At 40.8% G+C, this 25,702-nt stretch overlaps 1 protein-coding gene across 1 annotated transcript in view; it reads left to right on the forward strand.

Moving 5' to 3' along the window:
• Positions 1-1,560, forward strand: part of LOC101113819 (phospholipid-transporting ATPase ABCA3-like) — a 219,732-nt gene extending 218,172 nt beyond the window's left edge. Inside the window, exons 26-27 of the mRNA XM_060406324.1 lie at positions 959-1,032; positions 1,426-1,560. Of these exons, the coding sequence (XP_060262307.1) occupies positions 959-1,032; positions 1,426-1,560 (209 nt within the window). The remainder of the gene's footprint in view (positions 1-958; positions 1,033-1,425) is intronic.
• Positions 1,561-25,702: the final 24,142 nt, after the last annotated feature.

The raw sequence follows: 25,702 nt of genomic DNA on the forward strand, positions 1-25,702 counted from the left end.
AGAAGACATGGAAAAAAGTAAGGAAATATTTGATTTGCTAGAACTTAAGCAGTTGCCTTATTTGGGGCGACATAGTTGGCTCTTTGTTATTGGTTGTTCTTAAAGTCGATTTCCTCAGATTCAAGTACATTTGCTCTGGCTTAGGTTTTTACTTCCTTACATAGACTATCAAGGAATTAGAGCCACCTCAGTCTAGTGGCTTCCTAGTTTGATTATATCAACATATTTTAAAATATTTAAAATCTCAATTAATTTGCTGCTGCTGCTAAGTCACTTCAGTCGTGTCCAACTCTGTGTGACCCCATAGACGGCAGCCCACCATGCTCCCCTAAATTTTAATAACTTACAAAATATAATGATAAGCATAAACAAATATGTTTGTTCTAAATCTGGACAGTATACCACTTCATCCCCCAACTTGCACCAGAGGATTCTTGTTCACTTGAAAAAGAACATACAGCCTGACTTTGGTGGTTTATATGTATGATTTCCTCTTTAACCTAGCATAGGATCATAAGAATAACAAGAAAGCCTCTTCTCTCTTCCCTAGGAAACACGCTGTACATTCATACATGTTCAAAAAGCCAGAATGAAAATCCCACCCATTTATATTCTCAACCCTATGTTTAGGAATTACATCTTACAGCATTAGAATTTTAGAAGACTCAAGTTTCATCCTTTAGACATGTGAGTTGACAACATTTTGTGCCTGAAAGTCTGTCCTCAGTAACTCCTAAAACCCCATAAAACAAAGCCTACTACACCAGGAATAAATCTGCTGAAGAAATTAACTGTATAGTGTATACTAAAGAGGTAGGCTTTTGGATTACATCCCTTTTTTACGAGCCATATCTATTTACCCCTCTGTTACACATATAATTAAGCGGATGTATCAGTATTTTGATATTTGAAAAGCAATATGCAAAATTATGTATCTATCTTATCTTTTCTTTCTTAGGTAGTGAATTGAAATATGAGAATCGAGGGATCATTAACTACTACGTTCCCAGCAAGAACAATAGCTGGGGAAAGGTGAATGTAGAAACCATGCCCTTCTAATATTTTTTATATGTTAAGAGAAAACTAAAGCATTTGGGATTTAGTCTTATGAAATGGGCTATAGGTGGAGCAGAGACTTTAGGTTACTTTCAATGGTCCAAGGAATTAATTTTAATTAAGTCAGATTTCCACCTGTAAGTCCCAGTTTTTCTATATATCCATCATGAGAATGGGGACAGAGACCTGCTTCTTCTTAAATTCTCGATGATCTACTTTGTCTGTTATCTCATCGCCTTCTTTTGTATCTTTCGTCCTCCACCATTAACTTGGCACCAGTTGGAGGAAGTGTAGGAGAGGCTTATCTGGGTGGTGGGCTGGAAAGGAGGACTGCAATGGTAACTGTACTTTATGTTGTTGCTGTTAAAGATGTTTGGTATTTTGGAGGAAGCTAAAGAAGAATTCAATTTAGAAGACTATTCCATCAGTCAGATAACACTGGAACAAGTCTTCCTGACTTTTGCTGGCAGTCAGAACCCAGAAGCTGAGAAAAAAGAGTCTTGAGACTTGCTTGCAACTAGTGATCCTACACGTTCCTTAGACTACTCTCTACTATACTTGGATACAGAGAAGGGCATCCCTCTGAGTGTATATCTTGGTATAAATATATTTATGTAATAAAGAGTCCTTCAAAGGAAACATATGTTCCTTCTTCATAGACTTATATTAGTGGCTTGTGATTCCAGCATGTGCAAATCTAAACATATTTAGTGAAATTTTTGTTTTCTTTCCTAGAAATATGAAACAACATCATTCATCAGAGTGGGGACAAGGGCCTTGTCCTGAGTATTTTGAATATCTGAAAAGAAACATTCAGAAATGATAAAGCTGTCAGAATGGTACAGCCTAGAGAGCAATGGCTTTACATTTTAGCAGTTGATTTATAGATAAGAAGAATATAAAGCCTGGAACAAAAATCACCTTTTTCATAGATAAAAACACACACAAATAGACACACCAATTTTCTGCCAAAAGAGTCCGTTTAAATTAATATCAAAGTTTATGGGGGTAAATTGTGTATTTCCAAAACTCAAGCCAACATTCTACATTTGTAAAAGGATATTTGCACTTAAGGGGCTTTCCAGACTGCCCTAGAGATAAAGAACCTGCTGCCAATGTGGGAGACATAGGAGACATGGGTTCAATCCCTGGGTCAGGAAGATTCCTTGGAGGAGGGTACAGAAACCCACGTCAGTATTCATGCCTGGAGCATCCTGTGGACAGAGGACCCTGGTGGGCTACAGTCCATAGAGTCACAAAGAGTGGGACACAAATGAAGGGACTGAGCACTCACACATGCATTTGCACTAAGAACATTTAGAGTTCAAGAAAGGAAGCAGACCATTCTTTAAGAAGTGTCCTTTCTTTTCTATTCTTGGCATACATCTTATTTAGAAAGAAAGAAAGAAGGAGAAATGAAGTGTACAGAGAGGGAGATAGCATATTCTAATTCATGTTTAGGCAGTTGGAGTTCCCCCATAAGCAACATGAGAAATCTAATCACTTCTGCAGAATCACAGGCAGATGAATAGACAAGTAGGATGATCCTCCTCAAACTGCAAGATAGAGTCAGTGAAGCTGTTCTATTGTGGGGTGCATGGAGGTGCAGGGCTTTTTTTTTTTTTTTTTTTTTTTGCTATTCACTTGATTTTGTGACTGTATTGTTTCTGTTTTATGATTTGGTTTTTTGGCCTCAGGCATGCGGGATTTTAGCTCCCAAACCAGTGATCAAACTTGAACCCCCTGCACTGGAAGGTGAAGTCTTAACCACTTGACTGCCAGGGAAGTCCCCCAGGTATAGGTTTTTATATCCTCAATCGGATACTGTAATTAATATCTAGAAGCTATCCTCTGTATTGTTTTTAAAATTGATCTAAGTTTCTCTGGGTTCCATCCCAATGCCTTCCATTAATCTCTGACAAGTGCCTTCAGTAATTACAAAATTTGTTTCCCAGACTGGCCGTCTGTAGAAGGGAAAGGAAACTCATTTTGTTTAACCTTTTATTTACATCTTGTCTTCAAGTTGGCTTCATTAATGACTCTTTAAAATATTCTTCTAGTCTAATAGGAAGAGAGAGGCTTTATCACCTATCCTATCTCTTCATCCTTCAACAAGAAACAAACAAACAAACAAAAAATGTGTCAGTTCCTCTACTAAGCGCTTTACATACATAGGATCATTTAATCCCATGACACCCCCTGAGATAGGAAGTGCTATTATTGTCCTCATTGGGAAGCTCAGAAGGGTTATCAGTGTCCCTAGTAAGAATCAGGAAACCACACAACAATTTGAACAGGGAAAATTAAAAGAATTGTTAACCATAACGGGGATTAGCCATAAGGAAATAAAGAGAACCCCCGAGACTGTCCTATGGCTGAGGTAAAATGTTCTGTGTGCTTAGTTGGTCAGTTGTATCTGACTCTTTGCAACCCCAAGGACAATAGCCTGCCAGCCTTCTCTGTACATGGGATTCTCCAGGCAAGAATACTGGAGTGGGTTGTCATGCTCTCCTCCAAGGGATTTTCCCAACACAGGGATCACTCCCAGGTCTCCCGCATTGCAGGCAGATTCTTTATCATCTGAGCTACCAAGGAAGCCCAAGAAATACTGGAGTGGGTAGCCTATCCCTTCTCCAGGGGAATTTCTCAACCCAGGAATCCAACTGGGGTCTCCTGCATTGCAGGCAGATTCTTTATCCATCTGAGCCACCAGGGAAACACAAGTATAAAACAAACTTGGAAGATGGTTCCTCCCCAAGGAAAGGTTTAGTTGTGGCTCAGCTGATCTCGTGAGGAAGTTCACTGTCCCTGGACCAGGGCTATTCCATACCTTCTGAGCAAGCAGGAATTACTGCTTCCAGTACAGGCAGCTGAGGCTGGCCAACAGGAACCATGGCTAGATCTGGCAAGCAGGAAACTCTCCTCTGGGTTGTTGGCAGCCTGGTGCTAAGAAGGGTAACCTCCGTGAATCGCTGGGAATTCACACTTAATACCATGGCTGGGGTGGGGTGGGGTGAATGTCATGAAATGTCCTCCACATCCACTGCTGGCAGCGACAAGATAAGAGCAAGAAGAATCTAAGAGAAAACACTTAACCATGAATAGAAGTCCCTTCTGCAGTATTTCTCCAGCGCCCTCTCCTGACAAAGTTAACCTGTCAATTCAAGAACCCAGGTCTATCTGGAGCTTGAGAGGCAGTAAATTGACAGCTGGCACAGCAGGAGAGAGAGGATTTGCCTTCCAATGGTCAGAATTCAAAATCTATGATTCGCTACGCTACACTGGAGCTGGGCATTCAGGTGGGGTCAGCCAAGAAAAGCAAGCATGAGTGAAACGGGGGAGCAGGAGAAAGGTTTGGAGATGGGGTGAATCCAACGCCTAGAGGGTCAGGGCATAGCTGAATGTGCGGAAGGTGGAGGGGTGGGCTGGGCTGGGCTGGGCTGGGCCGGGCCGTGTACTCTGGAGAAAGGGCTCCTTGGCGGCCTGTCCTGCACCAGCTGCACGATGTTGCGGACTAGGGTGCTTTTGGGTGGCCAACCGCGGGTGGTTTAGGACTTTGCGCCTGTGCCTTGCCTCTGAAAATTGCCTGTTTAACCCCCACAGAGCCAGGAGTGGCGGGGAATGGTCAGCGACAGACTCTCCCTTAACCTTCCTGCCTTAAGCCACCGGTTCCGCTGAGGGTGACTTTGATGAGGGAGCGGGGAGCCCGCGGTTACAAGATTGTGGGGTTGTCCATTAGGGTCCAGAGGCGAGGAACCTGGAAGAGCAAGCGAAAGGGTGTGGAGATAGGGCCTTCAGGGTCTGGGCGGTGTGCGAGAGACGTTGTGGGGACAGGGTGCAGTGCTCAGAGAGGGGAGGAAGGGGAGGGCTGGCGGGTGCTGGGGAGGTGGGCCGATCAAGGGGGTCGCTCTCCGGCTGCGGGTCTGGACGAGCTGGGGTCTAGGGTTTGTGGGGGCTTGCGCTGGGAAGGAGCGGAGACAGCACACACAGGTTCCTCCAATCGGCCGGGTCCTCAGCGGGTAGTGGCAACGAGCCTGATCCAGGGAGGTTTCGGAGGGCGTTGGGAGGCGGCACTGCGCAGGTTCTACTTGCGCCCGCCCTGGTGTGGCAGAGACGCTTCCGAGGTCTGAGCGGTGAATGCCCAGGACCTCCCTTTTTTTCCCTCTCCAAGTCCCATCGCTTGGGCGAAGCTGTCCACCCCCAACCCGCCCCCCCCCCCCCGCCCAACAAAAACACGGCAGACGAATACCCAAAGTAAAAGACTTACTCGTATCCCCAAACACACACTAGAGCTCACCGAGACAAATTAAACAAAAACATACTCTCAGGATTTTTTTTTTGGTGGCGGCGGGTGGGGGGGGGGGGGGTGGTTGTTGTGCTAAGTGTTTGAAAGAAAAGGCTTTGGAAGCAAATGTTTTGGTGCCAATCTGGGCTAATCCAGAATTTATTTGCAGACTGTCTTAGTCAGTTGGTGCTGCTGTAATAGAATAACATAGACTGGGGTACTTCTGAACAACAGAATTTATTTATCACAGTTCTGAATCCTCAAGAAGATCCTTGTCTGGTGAGTGCCCAGTTCCTAGACAAGGTGTCTGCTTGATGTATCTTCAGATGGTTGGAGGGGGCAAGGGAGCTCTCAAGGGCCTGTTTCATAAAAGCGCTAATCCAGATTTCCCACCTCCTGATGGGATCACAGTGGGGTCAGGATTTCAATGTAAGTGTTGGGAGTACACAAATATTTAGTTTAAATAATAACCTAAAGAAAATTATTTGATTTTCCTAGGCATCAGTTTCCTCATCTAAAGGAGAAAGGATACTACTTGTACCCATCTTAGAGGATTATTACAATAAATTGCCAGAACATAGTAAACAGCAGAAAGGAGAGCGGGAGTTAAATGTAGTGGGAATTCCTAATAATGTACTTTCACAGCCTTGAGAAATTTCACAGAAATTGTACCTGGAAAAGCAGCATATATTAAGAAACTGTGTTTTTCTTGAGAATAATCTCCTTGTAACAAACCCCAAGGCCAGACCCAGAAGGGAGTATGACTGGGATCATGAAATCATGGACCTTGGAATGCCGGGTCAGCGTCAGGAATGAACGCTGCCTACACACTTGGTGATTGTCCCCAAGACCAGCCCAAAAGGGAATGGCCTGGGATAAAAACAAGGTGATCTGGACTATGTCAGTGTAATGTCTTGGGAAAGATAAGATCAAAAAAGTCTTGTAGTCTACAATCAGGAGTAAACGCTGGACTCAGAGTGGACTCTGCACCTCAGTCCTTCAGAGGCTGCAGGTCCCCTGACCCATTGCACCAGATTGCGTTTTCTATCTTCATTCCTGTCGCTTGCTCCAGGACGATTAGGGCAACAGTTAATTGCTACAGGTAGTTCATTTATCTTAGTTTTCCTATGTGAAATAAAAATTGCACAGAACAAAGTTAAAACAGGCAAGGAAGACTCTATGCAAAGTTACTGGAATAGGGACATGATGGCAGATCTCAGTGTGAGCTTATCTCTGCTGAAACAAAAGGGTTGGAAAGGGCTGGAATGAAATAGTGGGAAAGGGCTGGAGGACTTCAGGGAGGAGATTTTCAAGAGAAAGTGGTTAGACCATCTGTACCAACTGAAGCTGGCTCCCACCCTCCTGGGAATAGGGATGCTATCTTTCTTGACTGCATTTTAAAGGATGACTCCTAGGTCCTTAAGAAAGATACTTTGGGGTTGTAAAATTGGAAAGAGTTTCATTTGTAAGAGTTACATATATCTTAAATACACAGAAAGAATTCATAATTACAAGTTTTCTAAAGAAAATGCTTTTTTTTAAAAAAAAAAAAAAAAGGAAGGTCAGGCTGTAGAGCCAGGAGAGCCAGATTAAATATTAGTCAAGCTCACAGGCCACCTGATGCAAACACCTGACTCACTGGGAAAGACCCTGATGCTGGTAAAAATTGAAGGCAGAAGGAGAAGAGGGTGACAGAGGATGAGATGGTTGGATGGCATCACCAATGCAATGGATATGAACTTGGGCAAACTCCAGAATATGGTAAGGAACAGGGAAGCCTGGTGTGCTGCAGTCCATGGGGTCACAAAGAGTCAGACATGACCTGGCTACTGAACAACAACAATAACAACAAGCTCACAGGAACATTGAGGCCATCTTGGTCACTTTATTTTATGCAGAATGTGAAGAAGACTTTTCATTTTTTAAAAATCTGTACTTTAGTATAATTAAGAAAGACACTATGTTTCATTTAGAAGACAAAATGAGATAAGATAGTTTAATAACTATCAAGACTGTATAAAATGTAATTGCTTAATTTTCAGTGATTTTTTTTTAGTAATTGTTCTTTTGGGCCCACACTTAGGTTGCACGAAAATTTTTCAGACACTTTTGTTTCATGCCCCTTCTACCTTCCCCGCCTTTCTCAATGCTCCAGGGTTGCATCCAAGCTTTTGGGAGCAGGAGCAAGAATGCAGGCCAGAGTCCAGCTCTAGCAGCCAGGGAATCAGCCAGAAGGGGTGAGCGGTGTCGGCGGATGATGATGTAGTCTCTGACTCATAGTATGGAACTACATGTTTATTCAAGCTTCAGTTCAGTTCAGTTCAGTTCAGTCACTCAGTGATGTCTGACTCTTTGTGACCCCATGAATCTCAGCACGCCAGGCCTCCCTGTCCATCACCATCTCCCGGAGTTCACTCAGACTCACGTTCATCAAGTCAGTGATGCCCCCCAGCCATCTCATCCTCAGTCATCCCCTTCTCCTCCTGCCCCCAATCTCTCCCAGCATCAGAATCTTTTCCAATGAGTCAACTCTTCTCATGAGGTGGCCAAAGTACTGGAGTTCAGCTTTAGCATCATTCCTTCCAAAGAAATCCCAGGGCTGATCTCCGTCAGAATGGACTGGTTGGATCTCCTTGCAGTCCAAGGGACTCTCAACAGTCTTCTCCAACACCACAGTTCAAAAGCATCAATTCTTTGGCACTCAGCCTTCTTCACAGTCCAACTCACATCCATACATGACCACAGGAAAAACCATAGCCTTGACTAGACGGACTTTAGTCAGCAAAGTAATGTCTCTGCTTTTGAATATGCTATCTAGGTTGGTCATAACTTTTCTTCCAAGGAGTAAGCGTCTTTTAATTTCATTGCTACAATCACCATCTGCAGTGATTTTGGAGCTCCCCAAAAATAAAGTCTGACACTGTATCCACTGTTTCCCCATCTATTTCCCAGGAAGTGACGGGACCGGATGCCATGATCTTCGTTTTCTGAATGCTGAGCTTTAAGCCAACTTTTTCACTCTCCTCTTTCACTTTCATCAAGAGGCTCTTTAGCTCTTCTTCACTTTCTGCCATAAGGGTGGTGTCATCTGCATATCTGAGGTTATTGATATTTCTCCCAGCAATCTTGATTCCAGCTTGTGTTTCTTCCAGGCCAGCGTTTCTCATGATGTACTCTGCATATAAGTTAAATAAGCAGGGTGACAATATACAGCCTTCACGTACTCCTTTTCCTATTTGGAACCAGTCTGTTGTTCCATGTCCAGTTCTAACTGTTGCTTCCTGACCTGCATACAGATTTCTCAAAAGGTAGGTTAGTGGTCTGGGTCTTCCCATCTCTTTCAGAATTTTCCACAGTTTATTGTGATCCACACAGTCAAAGGCTTTGGCATAGTCAATAAAACAGAAATAGATGTTTTTCTGGAACTCTCTTGCTTTTTCCATGATCCAGTGGATGTTGGCAATTTGATCTCTTGTTCTTCTGCCTTTTCTAAAACTAGCTTGAAATCAGGAAGTTCATGGTTCACGTATTGCTGAAGCCTGGCTTGGAGAATTTTGAGCATTACTTTACTAGCATGTGAGATGAGTGCAATTGTGCGGTAGTTTGAGCATTCTTTGGCATTGCCTTTCTTTGGAATTGGAATGAAAACTGACCTTTTCCAGTCCTGTGGCCACTGCTGAGTTTTCCAAATTTGCTGGCATATTGAGCGCAGCATCATCTTTCAGGATTTGAAATAGCTCAACTGAAATTCCATTACCTCCACTAGCTTTGTTTGTAGTGTTGCTTTCTAAGGCCCACTTGACTTCACATTCCAGGATGTCTGGCTCTAGATGAGTGATCACATCATCATGATTATCTGGGTCATGAAGATCTTTTTTGTACAGTTCTTCTGTGTATTCTTGCCACCTCTTCTTAATATCTTCTGCTTCTTTTAAATCCGTACCATTTCTGTCCTTTATCGAGCCCATCTTTGCATGAAATATTCCCTTGGTATCTCTAATTTTCTTGAAGAGATCTCTAGTCTTTCCCATTCTGTTCTTTTCCTCTATTTCTTTGCATTGATCGCTGAGGAAGGCTTTCTTATCTCTTCTTGCTATTCTTTGGAACTCTGCATTCAGATGCTTATATCTTTCCTTTTCTCCTTTGCTTTTTGCCTCTCTCCTTTTCACAGCTATTTGTAAGGCCTCCCCAGACAGTCATTTTGCTGTTTTGCATTTCTTTTCCATGGGGATGGTCTTGATCCCTGTCTCCTGTACAATGTCATGAACCTCATTCCATAGTTCATCAGGCACTCTATCTATCAGATCTAGGCCCTTAAATCTATTTCTCACTTCCACTGTATAATCATAAGGGATTTGATTTAGGTCATACCTGAATGGTCTAGTGGTTTTCCCTGCTTTCTTCAATTGAAGTCTGAATTTGGTAATAAGGAGTTCATGATCTGAGCCACAGTCAGCTCCCAGTCTTATTTTTGCTGACTGTATAGAGCTTCTCCATCTTTGGCTGCAGAGAATATAATCAATCTGATTTCAGTGTTGACCATCTGGTGATGTCCATGTGTAGAGTCTTCTCTTGTGTTGTTGGAAGAGGGTGTTTGCTATGACCAGTGCATTTTTTTGGCAAAACTCTATTAGTCTTTGCCCTGCTTCATTCCACATTCCAGGGCCAAATTTGCCTGTTACTCCAGGTGTTTCTTGACTTCCTACTTTTGCATTCCAGTCCCCTATAATGAAAAGGACATCTTTTTCGGGTGTTAGTTCTAAAAGGTCTTGTAGGTCTTCATAAAACCATTCAACTTCAGCTTCTTCAGCATTATTGGTTGGGGCATAGACTTGGATAACTGTGATACTGAATGGTTTGCCTTGGAGACAAAAAGAGATCATTCTGTCATTTTTGAGATTGCATCCAAGTACTGCATTTCGGACTCTTTTGTTGACCATGATGGCTACTCCATTTCTTCTGAGGGATTCCTGCCCGCAGTAGTAGATATAATGGTCATCTGAGTTAAATTCACCCATTCCAGTCCATTTTAGTTCACTGATTCCTAGAATGTCAACGTTCACCTTGCCATCTCTTGTTTGACCACTTCCAATTTGCCTTGATTCATGGACCTGACATTCCAGGTTCCTATGCAATATTGCCCTTTACAGCATCAGATCTTGCTTCTATCACCAGTCACATCCACAACTGGGTATTGTTTTTGTTTTGGCTCCATCCCTTCATTCTTTCTGGAGTTATTTCTCCACTGATCTCCAGTAGCATATTGGGCACCTACTGACCTGGGGAGTTCCTCTTTTGGTATCCTATCATTTTTCCTTTTCATACTGTTCATGGGGTTCTCAAGGCAAGAATACTGAAGTGGTTTGCCATTCCCTTCTCCAGTGGACCACATTCTGTCCGACCTCTCTACCGTGACCTGCCCATCTTGGGTTGCCCCGCAGGCATGGCTTGGTTTCATTGAGTTAGACAAGGCTGTGGTCCTAGTGTGATTAGATTGACTAGACTTCTGTGAGTATGATTTCAGTGTGTCTGTCCTCTGTTGCCCTCTTGCAACACATACCATCTTACTTGGGTTTCTCTTACCTTGGCCGTGGGGTATCTCTTCACAGCTGCTCCAGCAAAGCACAGCTGCTGTTCCTTACCTTGAACGAGGGGTATCTCCTTACCGCTGCTGTTCCTGACCTTCAACGTGGGATAGCTCCTCTAGGCCTTCCTGCGCCTACGCAGCCACTGCTCCTGGGTTGCTCCTCCCAGCTGCAGGCCCTGGCCTCGGGTGTGGGTGACTCCTCCCAGCTGCCGCCTCTGGCCTGGGGCTCAGGGTTGCTCCTCAGGGTCACCTCCCCCGGCCTCGGGCGAGAGGTGGCTTCTCCCGGCTGCTCCTGACCTTGGACGCGGGATGTCTCCTCCTGGCCGCCCCTGACCTCTGACACGGGGTGTCTCCACCCGGCCGCCCCTGACCTTGGACGCGGGATGTCTCCTCCTGGCCACCCCTGACCTCTGACACGGGGTGTCTCCTTCCAGCCGCCACCCCTGAACTCGGACGCGGGGTAGCTCCTCTCGGCCATTCCTGTGCCATTGGAGCCTGGCACTCTAGGCCGCTGCCCCTGACCTCGGACTTCTAGCTATTCTTAATTATTCTTAAACCCTAAACTCAGCAATCTTCTTTTGCCATAAATATTTCCCTCACAAACAAGTCTCAGATAACAATCCTTCCCATGGCCTCAAGCTTCGGCCTATCCTGGGACATTCTTTGCAAAGATCCTTGAACAAATGTCAATGGTTATTTTATAGATTATTTTCTGGGCACAACTGAAGAAGGCTTTGTGCTTTGTCATGCTTCTCTCAAGCACCTTAACATTCTTTCCAGCCAACTCAACCAAAGAAAGGAAAGAACAAATCAGAATCACAAGGTCTAACTCATTCATCCCAGGGCCATGCCTGGGAGATGAGGAGAGGGGGTTAGGGCTGTGCCTCCATTTTGTCAGTAATGCCTAACGCAGCTCCCGACAAATGCATTTAGTATTTAGGATGTCGAAAGTCCAAGAATATAGAAGTAAATCTATTGTATCACCAAAATCAGTCATCAACGAATTTGTAAAATTTATTGTGCACATGCCAAAAAAACAGTTCATGAACAAGGAACACTCAATCCAAAACATGGAATGAATTGCAAGTATTGTTTTAAAGAAGGTTATGTAGTGAGAGGGGCTTCCCAGGTGGTGCTAGCTGTTAAAAAAACCCACCTGCCAATGCAGGAAAATATAAGAGACTGCAGGTTCGATTCCTGGATTGGGAAGATCCCCTTGAGAAGGGCATAGCAACCCACTTTAGTATTCTTGCATGGAGAATTCCATGGACAGAGGAGGCTTGCAGGCTGTAGTCCACAGGGTCACACAGAGTTGGACATGACTGAAGTGACTGAGCACACACTCTTGCATATACTGAGAAGGCTTCCCAGGTGGCACACTGTAAGCAATCTGCCTGCCAGTGCAGGAGAAGCAAGAGACATGGGTTCGATCCCTGGTTTGGGAAGATTCCCTGGAGTAGGAAATGGCAACCTGCACCAGTATTCTGGCATGGAAAAATCCATGGACAGAGGAGCCTGGCAGGTTACAATCCATGGGGGTCACAAAAAGTTGGACACGATTGAGCAACTGAGTACAGACACACGGGGAGTGAGAAGGCAGTAACTGATTACTCTTCACCGTGAATGGTTAGAATTTCCTAGAAAGATAGTGTGTGCATGTTCAGTCATGTCTGACTCTATGACCCTATTTATTGTAGCCCTCCAGGATCCTGTGGCCATGGGATTTTCCCAGCAAGAATATTGGAGTGGGTTGCCATAATGACACCTTGAGCTAACCAATGCATTTTTCTTATGGAAATGTTTGTCTTAAGCTATGTTAATGTACTATGCATTTACCCTAGACTCTATCTTCAAGTTGGTTCCACCTAAAGGCTCAGATTTAGGCTCAGAACAGACTTGACAAACCAGTATGTTATACTCATATATTGTTCTCCTAATTGATGTTTATGAAACTATTTGTATGGAAATCCACTTTTCTTCAAGATTCATGTCAATCATTTTATGGCCCTGGATGACTCACCTGGTGCCATTCTCTGAGTTTTGAGACATTTCCTTTCTTTAATTAGCAGACTGCCAGGGCTTCCGTGGTGGCTCAGAGGTTAAAGCATCTGCCTCCAATGCGGGGAAACCCAAGTTCGATCCCTGGGTCGGGAAGATCCCCTGGAGAAGGAAATGGCAACCCACTCCAGTATTCTTGCCTGGAGAATCCCAAGGACAGAGGAGCTTGGTAGGCTACAGTCCACAGGGTCACAAAGAGTTGGACACGACTGAGTGACTTCACTTTCACAGTAGCTATATAACATCCAGCTAAAGACTAGCAGGGGGGCATTCTTTCTGCTCCCTTGATGTTTATGTCAGAAGCTTTCTCTATCTCTTTTATACTTTAATAAAACTTTATTACATAAAAGCTCTGAGTGATCAAGCCTTGTCTCTGGCACTGGATTGAATTGTTCTCCTCCAGAGGCCAAGAATCCCAGCATCTTTCATAGTTCAGCAACAGAGGCTAGAAATCATTACAAGCAATTTTTCTGACAACAGAATGAAACTAGAAATTAACTACTGGGAAAAATGGAAAAAACACACAAAGACTAAACAATATGCTACTAAAAAAAACCCCAGTGGGTCAATGAATAAATCAAAGAAGAAACCAAAAGGTATCTCAAGTCAAATGAAAATAAAAACACAACTTTCCAAGTTTCTATGGGAGGCAGGAAAAGCAATTCTTAGAGGGAAGTTTATAGCAACATAGGCATACCTCAAGAAATAAGAAAACTTCCAAATAATTAACTGAAATTTCCATCTAAAAAAATTAGAAAGATAAGGACAAACAAAGCAGAAAGCAAAAGGAAAGAAATAATAAAGATCATCAAGGAAATATATAAAATGTTGTTGTTGTTCAATCACTAAGTCCTATCTTACTCTTTGTGACCCCGTGGGCTGCAGCATGCAATGTTCCAGCCTTCTTCATTACTTCCCAGAGTTTGTTCAGATTCAGGATGTATTCCTTTCCCAATTTGGAACCAGTTCATTGTTCCATGTCCAGTTCTAATTGTTGCTTCTTGACCCACATACAAGTTTCTCAGGAGACAGATAAGGTAGTCTGATATTTCCATCTCTTTAAGAAGTTTCCACAATTTGTTGTGATCCACATGGTCAAAGGCTTTAGGGAAGTCAATGAATAGTAATAGACATTTTTCTAGAATTCCCTTGCTTTCTCTATGATCCAATGAATGTTGGTAATTTGATCTCTAGTTCCTCTGCCTTTTTAAAATCCAGCTTGTATATCTGACAATTCTCTGTTCATGTATTGCTGAAGCCTAACTTGAAGGATTTTGAGTATAACCTTGCTAGCATGTGAAATAACAATGGTACAGTAGTTTGAACATTCTTTGGCTTAGCCCTTCTTTGGAACTGGAATGAAAACTGACCTTTTCCAGTCCTGTGGCCACTGCTGAATTTTAAAAATTTGCTGACATACTGAGTAATAAAATGGAGATGAAGAAAATAATAGAAAAGACCAGCAAAACCAAGAGCTTGTTTGTTGAGACTATAAAAAAAAAATTAATGCATTTAGTGTGGTTCATCAAGAGAAAGAGTAGATCAAATAAGCAAAATAAGGAATTAAAATCACTGCCAACACTGTTAAAACAGAAACCATCATAAAAGAATATTATGAATAGTTTTACACCAAAAAATTGTGTACCCTAGAAAAACTGGATAAATTCCTAGAAACATATGGCCTTCCAGAATGAATCAAGAAGAAACAGACTATCTGAATGAACAGATAACTATTCATGAAATTGAACTTATAATTAATCAAAATATTCCCAGAAAACAGAAGTCCAGGACCATACAGTTTCACAGAGGATATCTACCAAGCATAGAAAGAAGAGCAAAGACCTATTTTTCTCAAACTTTTTTGAAAATTGAAGAGAAGCAACACTCACAAATTCATTCTACAAAGCCACCATTACCCTGTGCTAAAACCAGACCAAAATACTACAAAAAAGAAAATTATAGGTCACTATCTCTAATAAACATAGATTCAAAATTCTCAACAAAATATAGCAAAGCCAAGTTAAACAATATACAAAAAGGATCATACAACATGACCATGTGGGATTTATTCCGTGGATGCAAGGATACTTCAATATCCACAAATCAATCAATGTGATACATCATATTAACAAAGGAAGGATAAGTAATCACATGATCATCTCAATAGACCCAGAAAAAGCATTTGACAAAATTCCACATCCATTCATGTTAAAAACTTTCATCAGAGTGGATGTAAAAGAAACATATCTCAATATCATAAAAGCCGTTTATGACAAACCCATAGCCCACATAATATACAATGGTCAGAAGATATTTCCTCTAAAATCTGAATAAGAAAAGGATGCCTACTTTTACCACATGTATTAAACAAATTATTGAAGGTCCCCACAATAGCAATCAGAGAGGAAAAAGAAATAAAAGGTAACCAAATTGGAAGGAGAAAAGTATAACTGTCACTATTGGTAGATGATATGACACTATATGGGGCTTCCCCAGTGGCTCAGCAGAAAAGAATCAGCCTTCAATACAGGAGATGCAGGTTCGTTCCCTGGGTCAGGAAGATCCACTGGAGAAGGGAATGGCAACCCACTCCAGGATTCTTGCTTGGAGAATCCCGTAGATACAGGAGCCTGGCAGGCTACAGTCCACAGGGTTTCAAAGAGTTAGACACAGCTGAAGCAACTGAGTATGTACATATGCTGCTGTATACATAGAAAACCCAAACTTCTCCATCAAATACCTGTTAGAACTAACATATGAATTCAATAAAGTTGCAGGATACAAGGTTACTACACAGAAATCTGTCACTTTTTGATATAGTCATAATGAACTATCAGAAAAAGAATATAAGAAAAAATAACATTTGAAGTAGTATCAAACAGAAAAAAAATGTAAGAATAAACATAACCAAGAAGATAAAAGATGTATATTCTAAAAGCTATGAAACAATGATGAAAGAAATTAAATATGATGCAAAGAAATGGAAAGATAACCTATATTCATGGATTGGAAGAATTAATATCTTTAAAATCTGGATTACTCAGAGCAATGTACAAATTTAATGGAGTCTATCAACTTACTCTCGGCATTTTTCACTGGAACTGGAACAAATGATACAAAAATTTATAAGGAACTTAAAATGACCGGAAAAGCCAAAGCAGTCTTGAGAAAAAAAAAAACAAAAACACAAAGCTGGAGGAGTTATACTCCTTGACTTCATACTATACTATTACAACAAAGCTACAGTTATTAAAAAAAAAAAATGTATGGTACTTGCACAAAAAACAGACACATAGATTAATGGAACAGAATACAGCCCAGAAATAATCCCATACACATATGGTTAATTAATCTATGACAACTGAAGCAAAAATATACAATGCGGAAAGTGGTGCTTTCTTCTATAAGTGGTGCTGGGAAAACTGGACAGATTTATGTAAAGGATATGAAATTAGAACATTTCTTACATCCTATAAAAATTAACTCAAAAATGTATTAAAGACTTAAATTTATGACCAAAAACCATACAACTCCTACAAGAAAACATAGGCAGGACTTTCTTTGCCATAGTCACAGCACAATTTTTTTTGGATTTGTCTTCTCAGGTAAAGGGAAACCATCAACAAAATGAAAAAAATAATATACTGAATGGGAAAAAATGTTTTTAAATCATATGAGTGATAATTGGTAAATATTCAAACTGTTTAAATAACTTATACAACTTAATGGGTTTCCCTGGTGGCTCAGTTGGTAAAGAATCAGCCTGCAATGTGAGAGAGATGGGTTCGATTCCTGGCTTGGGAAGATCCCCTGGAGAAGGGAAGGGCTACCCACTCCCATATTGTGGCCTGGAGAATTCCATGGACTGCATAATGCATGGGGTCGCAGAGTTGGACACGACTGAGCAAATTTCATTCATTTCATACAACTTAATAACTGAAAAATATTCAACTCAATTAAAAAAGACACAAGACCTAAATAGACATTTTTCCAAAAAAGATATACAGATCACCATTGAACACATGAAAAATTGCTTAACATCAAACACAAGTCAAAACCACAGTGAGATATTACATTGCACATGTCAGGATGATTCTCATCAAAAAGTCTAGGAATAATAAATGTTGGGGAGGGTATGCATAAAAGAGAATTGTAAGTACATTATTGGTGAAAATATAAATTGGTACTACCACTATGGGACACAGTACAGAGGTTCTCAAAAAAACTAAAAATAGAATTATCATCAGTTCAGTTCAATTGCTCAGTTCAGTTCAGTCGCTCAGTCGTGTCCGACTCTTTACGACCCCATGAATCGCAGCGCGCCAGGCCTCCCTGTCCATCAACTCAGTCCTCTCCAACTCTGCAACCACATGGACTGCAGCACACCAGGCCTTCCTGTCCATCACCAACTTCCAGAGCTTGCTCAAACTCATGTCCATTGAGTCATTGATGCCATTCAACCATCTCATCCTCTGTCATCCCCTTCACCTCCTGCCTTCAATCTTCCCCAGCATCAGAGTCTTTTCCAATGAGTCAGTTTTTCACATCAGGTGGCCAAAGTATTGGAGTTTCAGCTTCAGCATCAGTCCTTCCAATGAATATTCAGGACTGGTTTCCTTTAGGTTTGCTCTCCTTGCAGTCCAAGGGATTCTCAAGAGCCTTCTCCAACACCACAGTTCAAAACCATCAACACTTCAGTGCTCAGCTTTCTTTATAGTCCAACTCTCACATCCATACATGACTACTGGAAAAACCATAGCTTTGACTAGATGCATCTTTGCTGGCAAACAAATGTCTCTGCTTTTTAATATGCTCTCTAGGTTGGTCACAGCTTTTCTTCCAAGAAGCAAGCTTCTTTTAATTTAATGGTTGCAGTCACCATCTGCAGTGATTTATAGCCCCCCAAAATAAAGTCTATCATTGTTTTCATTGTTTCCCCATCTATCTGCCATGAAGCAATGGGACCAGATGCCATGATCTTCATTTTTTGAATGCTTAGTTTTAAGCCAGCTTTTTTACTCTCCTCTTTCAATTTCATCAAGAGGTTCTTTAGTTCTTCTTCACTTTCTGCCATAAAGATGGTATTATCTGCATATCTGTGGTTATTGATATTTCTCCCAGAAATCTTGATTCCAGCTTGTGCTTCATCCAGTCCAGCATTTCTCATGATGTACTCTACATATAAGTTAAATAAACAGGGCAACAATATACAGCCTTGACGTACTCCTTTCCCAATTTGGAATCAGTCTATTGCTCCATGTCCAGTTCTAAATGTTGCTTCTTGATCTTCAGACAGATTTCTGAGGAGGTAGGTCATGTGGTCTGGTATTCCCATCTCTTGAAGAATTTTCAAAAGTTTATTGTGGTCTGCACAGTCAAAGGTTTTGGCATAATCAATAAAGTAGAAGTAGATGTTTTTCTGGCATCCAAGTACCATATGATTCAGCAACTCCTTTCCTGGTATGGAGCTGAAGAAAATAAAAACACTAATTTTGAAAAGATAAATGAAGTTTAATTATACACATAATTTACAATTACTAAGATATGAAAGCAACCTATTAATAAGTGCCCATTGATAGATGAATGGATAAAGAAGCTGCAATACATATGTACATATGTATATATACACACACAATGAAATATTACTCAGAATAGACATGAATGAAATCTTGCCATTTGTAACATATGGATGCACCTTGAGGGTATTATGCTACATGAAATACATTTGACACAGAAAGACAAATACTTATTTGTGGAATGTAAAAAAGGAAAGCACATGAACAAACATAACTGAACAGAAACAGAATCATAGATGCAGAGAAAAAACAGGTAGTTGCCAGAGTGGAAGTGATGGAAAGTAGGAGAGAATAGTTAAGAGAGATTAAGTAGTACAAACTTTCAGTTACAAAATAAATGAGTCATGGGAATGAAATATACAGTGTGGGGAATATAGTCAATAATTAGTTAATATCTTTATATGGTGACAGATGGTAACTAGACTTACCATGGTGATCATTTTGAAATGTATAGAAATATCAAATCCCTATGTTGTGTGTCAAGAGATAACATAGTTTTGTATGCCAGTTATACTTTAAATCAAACTTACAGAAAAAGAGATAAGAGACAGATGATGTGGGGAGGGGGAACTTGGAGGTAGTCAAAAGGTACAAAGTTCCAGTTATTAGATAGTAAGTACTAGGGATGTAATGTATAACATGATTAATATACTTAACACTGCTGTATGTTATATACGAAAAGAAAATTCAGAGTTTCCTTCACAAGAAAAAAATTTTCGTTTTCTTTTCTTTCATATCTATATGAGATGATGTATAGTCACTAAGTTTATTGTGGTGATAGTTTCATGATGTATGAGTAAAACTATAATTATGTACACCTTAAAATTATACAGTGTTATATGTCAATTATAAATTTTATTATCAATAAAACTAGGCAGGGGAAGAGTAGTTCTGCTTCAGCATACTAAAATCATTAAGTGCTTCTCTGCCTACATGATACAATATCAGAGACAGCAACTATCTTTTTCCATCCCTTACCTCCATTTCCTAAATGTAAAGCTGGACCTAGGCAATGTTTTGAATAACTCTGGCTTTCAGCATAATTTTACTTTGCCAGGCTAGCACAGTCTCACAGAAGTTCCCATTATATGTCAGGCTGCAAAGTAGGAAGCTTACCTTACAATGGAAAGTTAGCATGGAATGGAAAATAGCATGGTTGATTACTCTGTAGGAATAAAAATCAAAAATAGATAAGAAATGTATGATAGAGCAGATGTGAAGAATAGACGTATTGAAAAATAATTACTTCAATTACCTGTAATTGAAAATAATTACCTGGTGCTAGTCAAGCATTTTTACTATGCCTCTAACACATGCACATGTGTGCTAAATCCACACAGTAACTTGCTCTGCTTGAAGCAGGGACACTGAATGTCAACCAGTGACTATTCTTTTTTTTTATTTTTATTTTTACTTTATTATACTTTACAATACTGTATTGGTTTTGCCATACATTGACATGAATCCACCATGGGTGTACATGTGATCCCAAACATGAACCCCCTCCCACCTCCCTCCCCACAACATCCCTCTGGGTCATCCCCGTGCACCAGCCCCAAGCATGCTGTATCCTGCATCGGACATAGACTGGTGATTCGATTCTTACATGATAGTATATATGTTTCAATGCCATTCTCCCAAATCATCCCACCCTCTCCCTCTCCCTCTGAGTCCAAAAGTCCGCTATATACATCTGTGTCTTTTTTGCTGTCTTGCATACAGGGTCATCATTGCCATCTTTCTAAATTCCATATATATGTGTTAGTATACTGTATTGGTGTTTTTCTTTCTGGCTTACTTCACTCTGTATAATCGGCTCCAGTTTCATCCATCTCATCAGAACTGACTCAAATGTATTCTTTTTAATGGCTGAGTAATACTCCACTGTGTATATGTACCACAGCTTTCTTATCCATTCGTCTGCTGATGGACATCTAGGTTGTTTCCATGTCCTGGCTACTATAAACAGTGCTGTGATGAACATTGGGGTACATGTGTCTTTTTCAATTCTGGTTTCCTCGATGTGTATGCCCAGCAGTGGGATTGCTGGGTCATATGGCAGTTAGGATGTGGACACAAGAGCTTTAATCGGAATGTGGGTTCGAAGCACATTCTCAACTACAACATGGTCGTTGCCCATTCCTTTCTCATATTACTGTTGAGAAAATAACTATTCAAATAGAATCAAAAAAAATGGACATAGAATCTGTAACTAAATGTTGAGTTTTCAAAAGAATGAACATTACAAACACAAATCTTCTAGAATGTATAAGTTAAATAGGGCTTATCACAAGTAGAATACTCAGATTAAATGATTCCACATCATCTCAAGGAAATTATATGACCAAGTAATTTTTTAATACACAAGTAAGATGATTCTAATTCTGCAACATGGATGATTATGTACTCTGAAAAGTGTTCCTGGTAATGTAAAACTGAGAGTTGGTAAAAATTAAAATAAATACACCTTTAATCCAATAACTAAAACAAAAGTGATGTAACTCTTTCAACAACAACAACAACAACAAGAAAACAAGAAAACAAAGGGAAAAATGAAAGAGTGGCTGAAAGAGTGAGCAGTAAGAAAATGCAAATCCTGGAAGCAAATTACGTTGCCAGCACTGGGATCGGTGATGAAGTTCTGGACACACTTCAGGGTTGAGACTGCTATGTAGAGGGGGACTTCATAGTGGGTGGTCAGTAGCATCCTCTGATTCCAAACAGGAGCAAGCACAGATCTTCTCTGAAAGCATCTAATTTAGGCTTGGAGTAGGGAGAAAGCCACAGGAGACAGATGTAAGAAAGGAGCATAATCCTGTATGCGAGACAGCAAAAGAGACACAGATGTATAGAACAGTCTTTTGGACTCTGTGGGAGAGGGAGAGGGTGGGATGATTTGGGAGAATGGCATTGAAACATGTATAATATCATACAAGAAATGAATCGCCAGTCTAGGTTCGATGCAGGATATAGGATGCTTGGGGCTGGTGCACAGGGATGACCCAGAGAGATGGTATGGGGAGGGAGGTGGGAGGGGGGTTCAGGATTGGGAATATGTGTACACCCGTGGTGGATTCATGTTGATATATGGCCAAACCAATACAGTATTGTAAAGTAAAATAAAGTAAAATTAAAAAAAAAAGAAAGGCACAGAGAAAGGTCTATGCTGAGAGGCCATATATTTTCATATATCCCAGAAGGTTCTAAAGAAGAAACTCTGCAGCAGAGAACTCTAAAGCCAAGAAAGATATTCTGCCTACCTACATCCTACATAGGAAACATCCCTAAAACTACAAGAAAATTAACCTCATTTAAAGATGAGTGACTGAACCTCACAGAAAAAATATCAAGTAAAAGAGATAAGGGAAAAACCTAGTAGATACTGAAAGAAAGAACAGTGGAGATATATGACTATAAGCAGATGAAAATTATTACCTAATATTTCATTATAAGCTTTAAAATTAAAAAGCGTATAGACACTATGTAAGAAAATCCTGAATCAAGACTGAAAGGACTAGTTTTGATTTACATTTCTCTAATAATTAGCAATGTTGGCCATCCTTTCATGTGCTTTTTGGCCATCTGTATGTTTTCAAACAAACAAGATGATTGCTTCTTGGCAGGAAAGCTATGACTAACCTAGACAGTACGTTAAAAAGCAAAGACATCACTCTGCCAACAAAGGTCCATATAGTTAAGGCTATGTCTTTCCAATAGTCGTATACAGATGTGAACGCTGGACAATAAAGAAGGCAGAGCACCGAAGAATTGGTGCTTTCAAACTGTGGTGCTGGAAAAGATTCTTGAGAGTCCCTTGGAAGGCAAGGAGATCAAATCAGTCAATCTTAAAAGAAATCTACCCTGAATACTCTTTGGAAGGACTTGTGCTGAAGCTGAAGCTCCAATATTTTGGCCATCTGATGCAAACAGCTGACTCCTTGGAAAAGACCCTGATGCTGGGGAAGATTGAAGGCAGAAGGTTCAGAAGAGGGCAATAGAGGATGAGATGGTTGGATGGCATCATTGATTCAATGGACATGAATTTGAGCAAACTCAGGGAGATGGTGAGGGACAGGGAAGCCTGGCATGCTGCAGTCCATGGGGTCATAAAAAGTCAGATATGACTTGGTGACTGAACAACAACATGTCTTCCTTGGATAAATGTCTATTTAGATCTTCTGACCATTTCTGATTGAGTGTTCTTTTTATATTGAGCTGCATGAATTGTTTATATACATTTGGAAATTAATCCCTTATCAATCACTTTGTTTGCAAATATTTTTTTCCCATTCTTTCAGTTGTCTTTTCATTTTCTCAGACAGAGAAAGACAAGTATTTGGAATCTAAAAAGATGATACAAATGAACTTATTTACAGAACAGAAACAGACTCACAGACTTTAGAAACACACTTATGGTTACTAAAGAAGAAAGATGGTAGGGAGGGATAAATTAGTTTGGGATTGACATGTACACACTACTATATATAAAATAGATAAACAAGGACCTACAATACAGCACAGGGAACTCTACTCCATATTCTGCAATAACTTATATGGGAAATGGATCTGAAAAAGAATAGATTTATGTATAACTGACTCACTTTGCTGTACACATGAAACTAATACATTGTAAATCAACTATACCCCAACATAAAATAAAACTTTTTAAAAAAGAAAAAAATATGAGGAAGGAAAAAAAAATGAAAGGGCTGAAAAATTAGATAACTAGATGGGGGGAGAAAGCAAATTAGCCAAGATGGCATGTTCAGGTTCTCTCGCCCGTGTTTTGTAAATAATGACTAACAGCTGAGATCATTTGTAGTACTGTACAAGCATGTCACAAGGTGCTCACTTGGTCGAGGGTTGTGTGCGGTATGTATATGTGAGCACCACCTAAAGAAGTAGTAACATTATTGCTGTGTCACAGCTGTGTCCTTTGGGTCAGCCACAAGAGGAGAGAATATAGCTGTCTACTGCTCTGGCTGCTGCATCAGCTGGGAGAGAATACTGTTATGGCTGCTGTGCCAGGCAGGAGAGAGGTTGTGTTGTGTTAGATTATGCTATGGCTGCTGCTACAGCTGCAGCATCAGCCAGGAGAGAATAAATGTGTCTACAGCTGCTACTATGGCTCCTTGAGTTTTCTTCCAGCCTCTTAGTTTGTGCCTTGCCTACCCTGGGTTCTGTGAACAGCATGGACAGTGAGATACAGCAAGACAACTGGGGCTCTGAGCAGAATCAGCAATATAATTGGCATAGTCGGCAGGATACCCACTTGATAGAGGAGCCTGAGGCCCCACAGAAGAAGAGGCAGCAGGATTCCCAGCAGGTAGAGGAGCTTGAGGCTCCACAGAAGAATGGGAGGCAGGATCCCCAGCAGGTAAACGAATCTGAGGCTGCACTAGATGGAAGAAGGCAGTGGCCACCACATACCATGTGATACACTGTGGATGAACCTCCCATGTCGGTAGGTGCCCAATATGCTACTGGAGAAGAACAGGGAAATAGCTCCAGAATAAATGAAGAGGCTGAGGCAAAGTGGAAACAATGCCCAGTTGTGGATGTGTCGGGTGGTGAATGTAAAGTCTGGATGCTGTAAGAACAATGGAATGTTAGGTCCACAAATCAAGGTAATATGAAAGTGGTCAAACAGGAGATGGCAAGAGTGAACATTGACATTTTAGTAATCAGTGAACTAAAGTGGACCAGAATGGGTGAATTTAATTCAGATGACCATTATATCTACTACTGTGGATGAGAATTCCTTAGAAGAAATAGAGTAGCCTTCATAATTAATGAAAGATTCCAAAATGCAGTACTTGGGTGCAATCTAAAAAATGATGGAATGGCCTCTGTTCATTTCCAAGGTAAACCATTCAATATCACAGTAATCCAAGTCTATGCCCCAACCACAAATGTCAGAGAAGTTGAAATTGAACAGTTCTATGAGGACCTATAAGACATTCTAGAACCAACACTGAAAAAAGATGTCCTTTTCATCAAAGGGGACTGGAATGCAAAAGTCGGAATTCAAGAGATATCTGGAGTAAGAGAAAGTTTGGCCTTGGAATGCAAAATGAAGCAGGGCAAAGGTTAACAGTTTTACCAAGAAAACACATTGGTCATAGCAAACACCCTCTTCCAACAACACGAGCGACAACTCTACACATGGACATCACCAGATAGTCAATACCAAAATCAGATTGATATATTCCTTGCAACGGAAGATGGAGAAGCTCTGTACAGTCAGCAAAAACAAGACCAGGAGCTGACTGTGGCTCAGATCGTGAACTCCTTATTGCAAAATTCAGACTTAAATTGAAGAAAGTAGGGAAAACCCCTAGGCCATTCAGGTATGATCAAAATTAAATCCTTTATGATTACACAGTGGAAGTAACACATAGATTCAAGGGATTAGATCTGAAGGACAGAGTGCCTGAAGAACTATGGACAGAGGTCAGAAGGCTGTGATCAAAACCATACCCAAGAAAAAGAAATGAAACAAGGCAAAATGGTTGTCTGAGGAGGCCTTACAAATAGCTGAGAAAAGAGAAGTGAAAGGCAAAGGAGAAAAGGGAAGATATACCCATCTGAATGCAGAGGTCCAAAGAATAGCAAGGAGAGATAAGAAAGCTTTCCTCAGTGGTCAGAGCGAACAAATAGAGGAAAAACAATAGAATAGGAAAGACTACAGATCTCTTCAAGAAAGTTAGAGATACCAAGGGAAAATTTCATGCAAAGATGGGCATAATAAAGGACAGAAATGGTATGAACCTAACAGAAGCAGAAGATACTAAGAAAAGATGACAAGAATACAAAGAACTATACAAAAAAGATCTTCATGACCCAGATAACCATGATGGTGTGATCACTCACCTAGAGCCATACATCTTGGAGTGCAGTCAAGCGGGCCTTAGGAAGTATAACTACAAAGAAACCTAGCAGAGGTGATGGAATTCCAGTTGAGCTATTTCAAATCCTAAAAGATGATGCTGTGAAAGCACTGCACTCAACATGCCAGCAAATTTGGAAAACTCGGCAGTGATTGTCAACATCCGTTGGATCATAGAAAAAGAGAATTCCAGGAAAACATCTACTTCTGCTTCATTGACTATGCTAAAAGCTTTGACTGTGTGAATCACA

This window comes from Ovis aries, chromosome 24 (assembly GCF_016772045.2).
Source record: "Ovis aries strain OAR_USU_Benz2616 breed Rambouillet chromosome 24, ARS-UI_Ramb_v3.0, whole genome shotgun sequence".
NCBI classification, from domain to species: domain Eukaryota; kingdom Metazoa; phylum Chordata; class Mammalia; order Artiodactyla; family Bovidae; genus Ovis; species Ovis aries.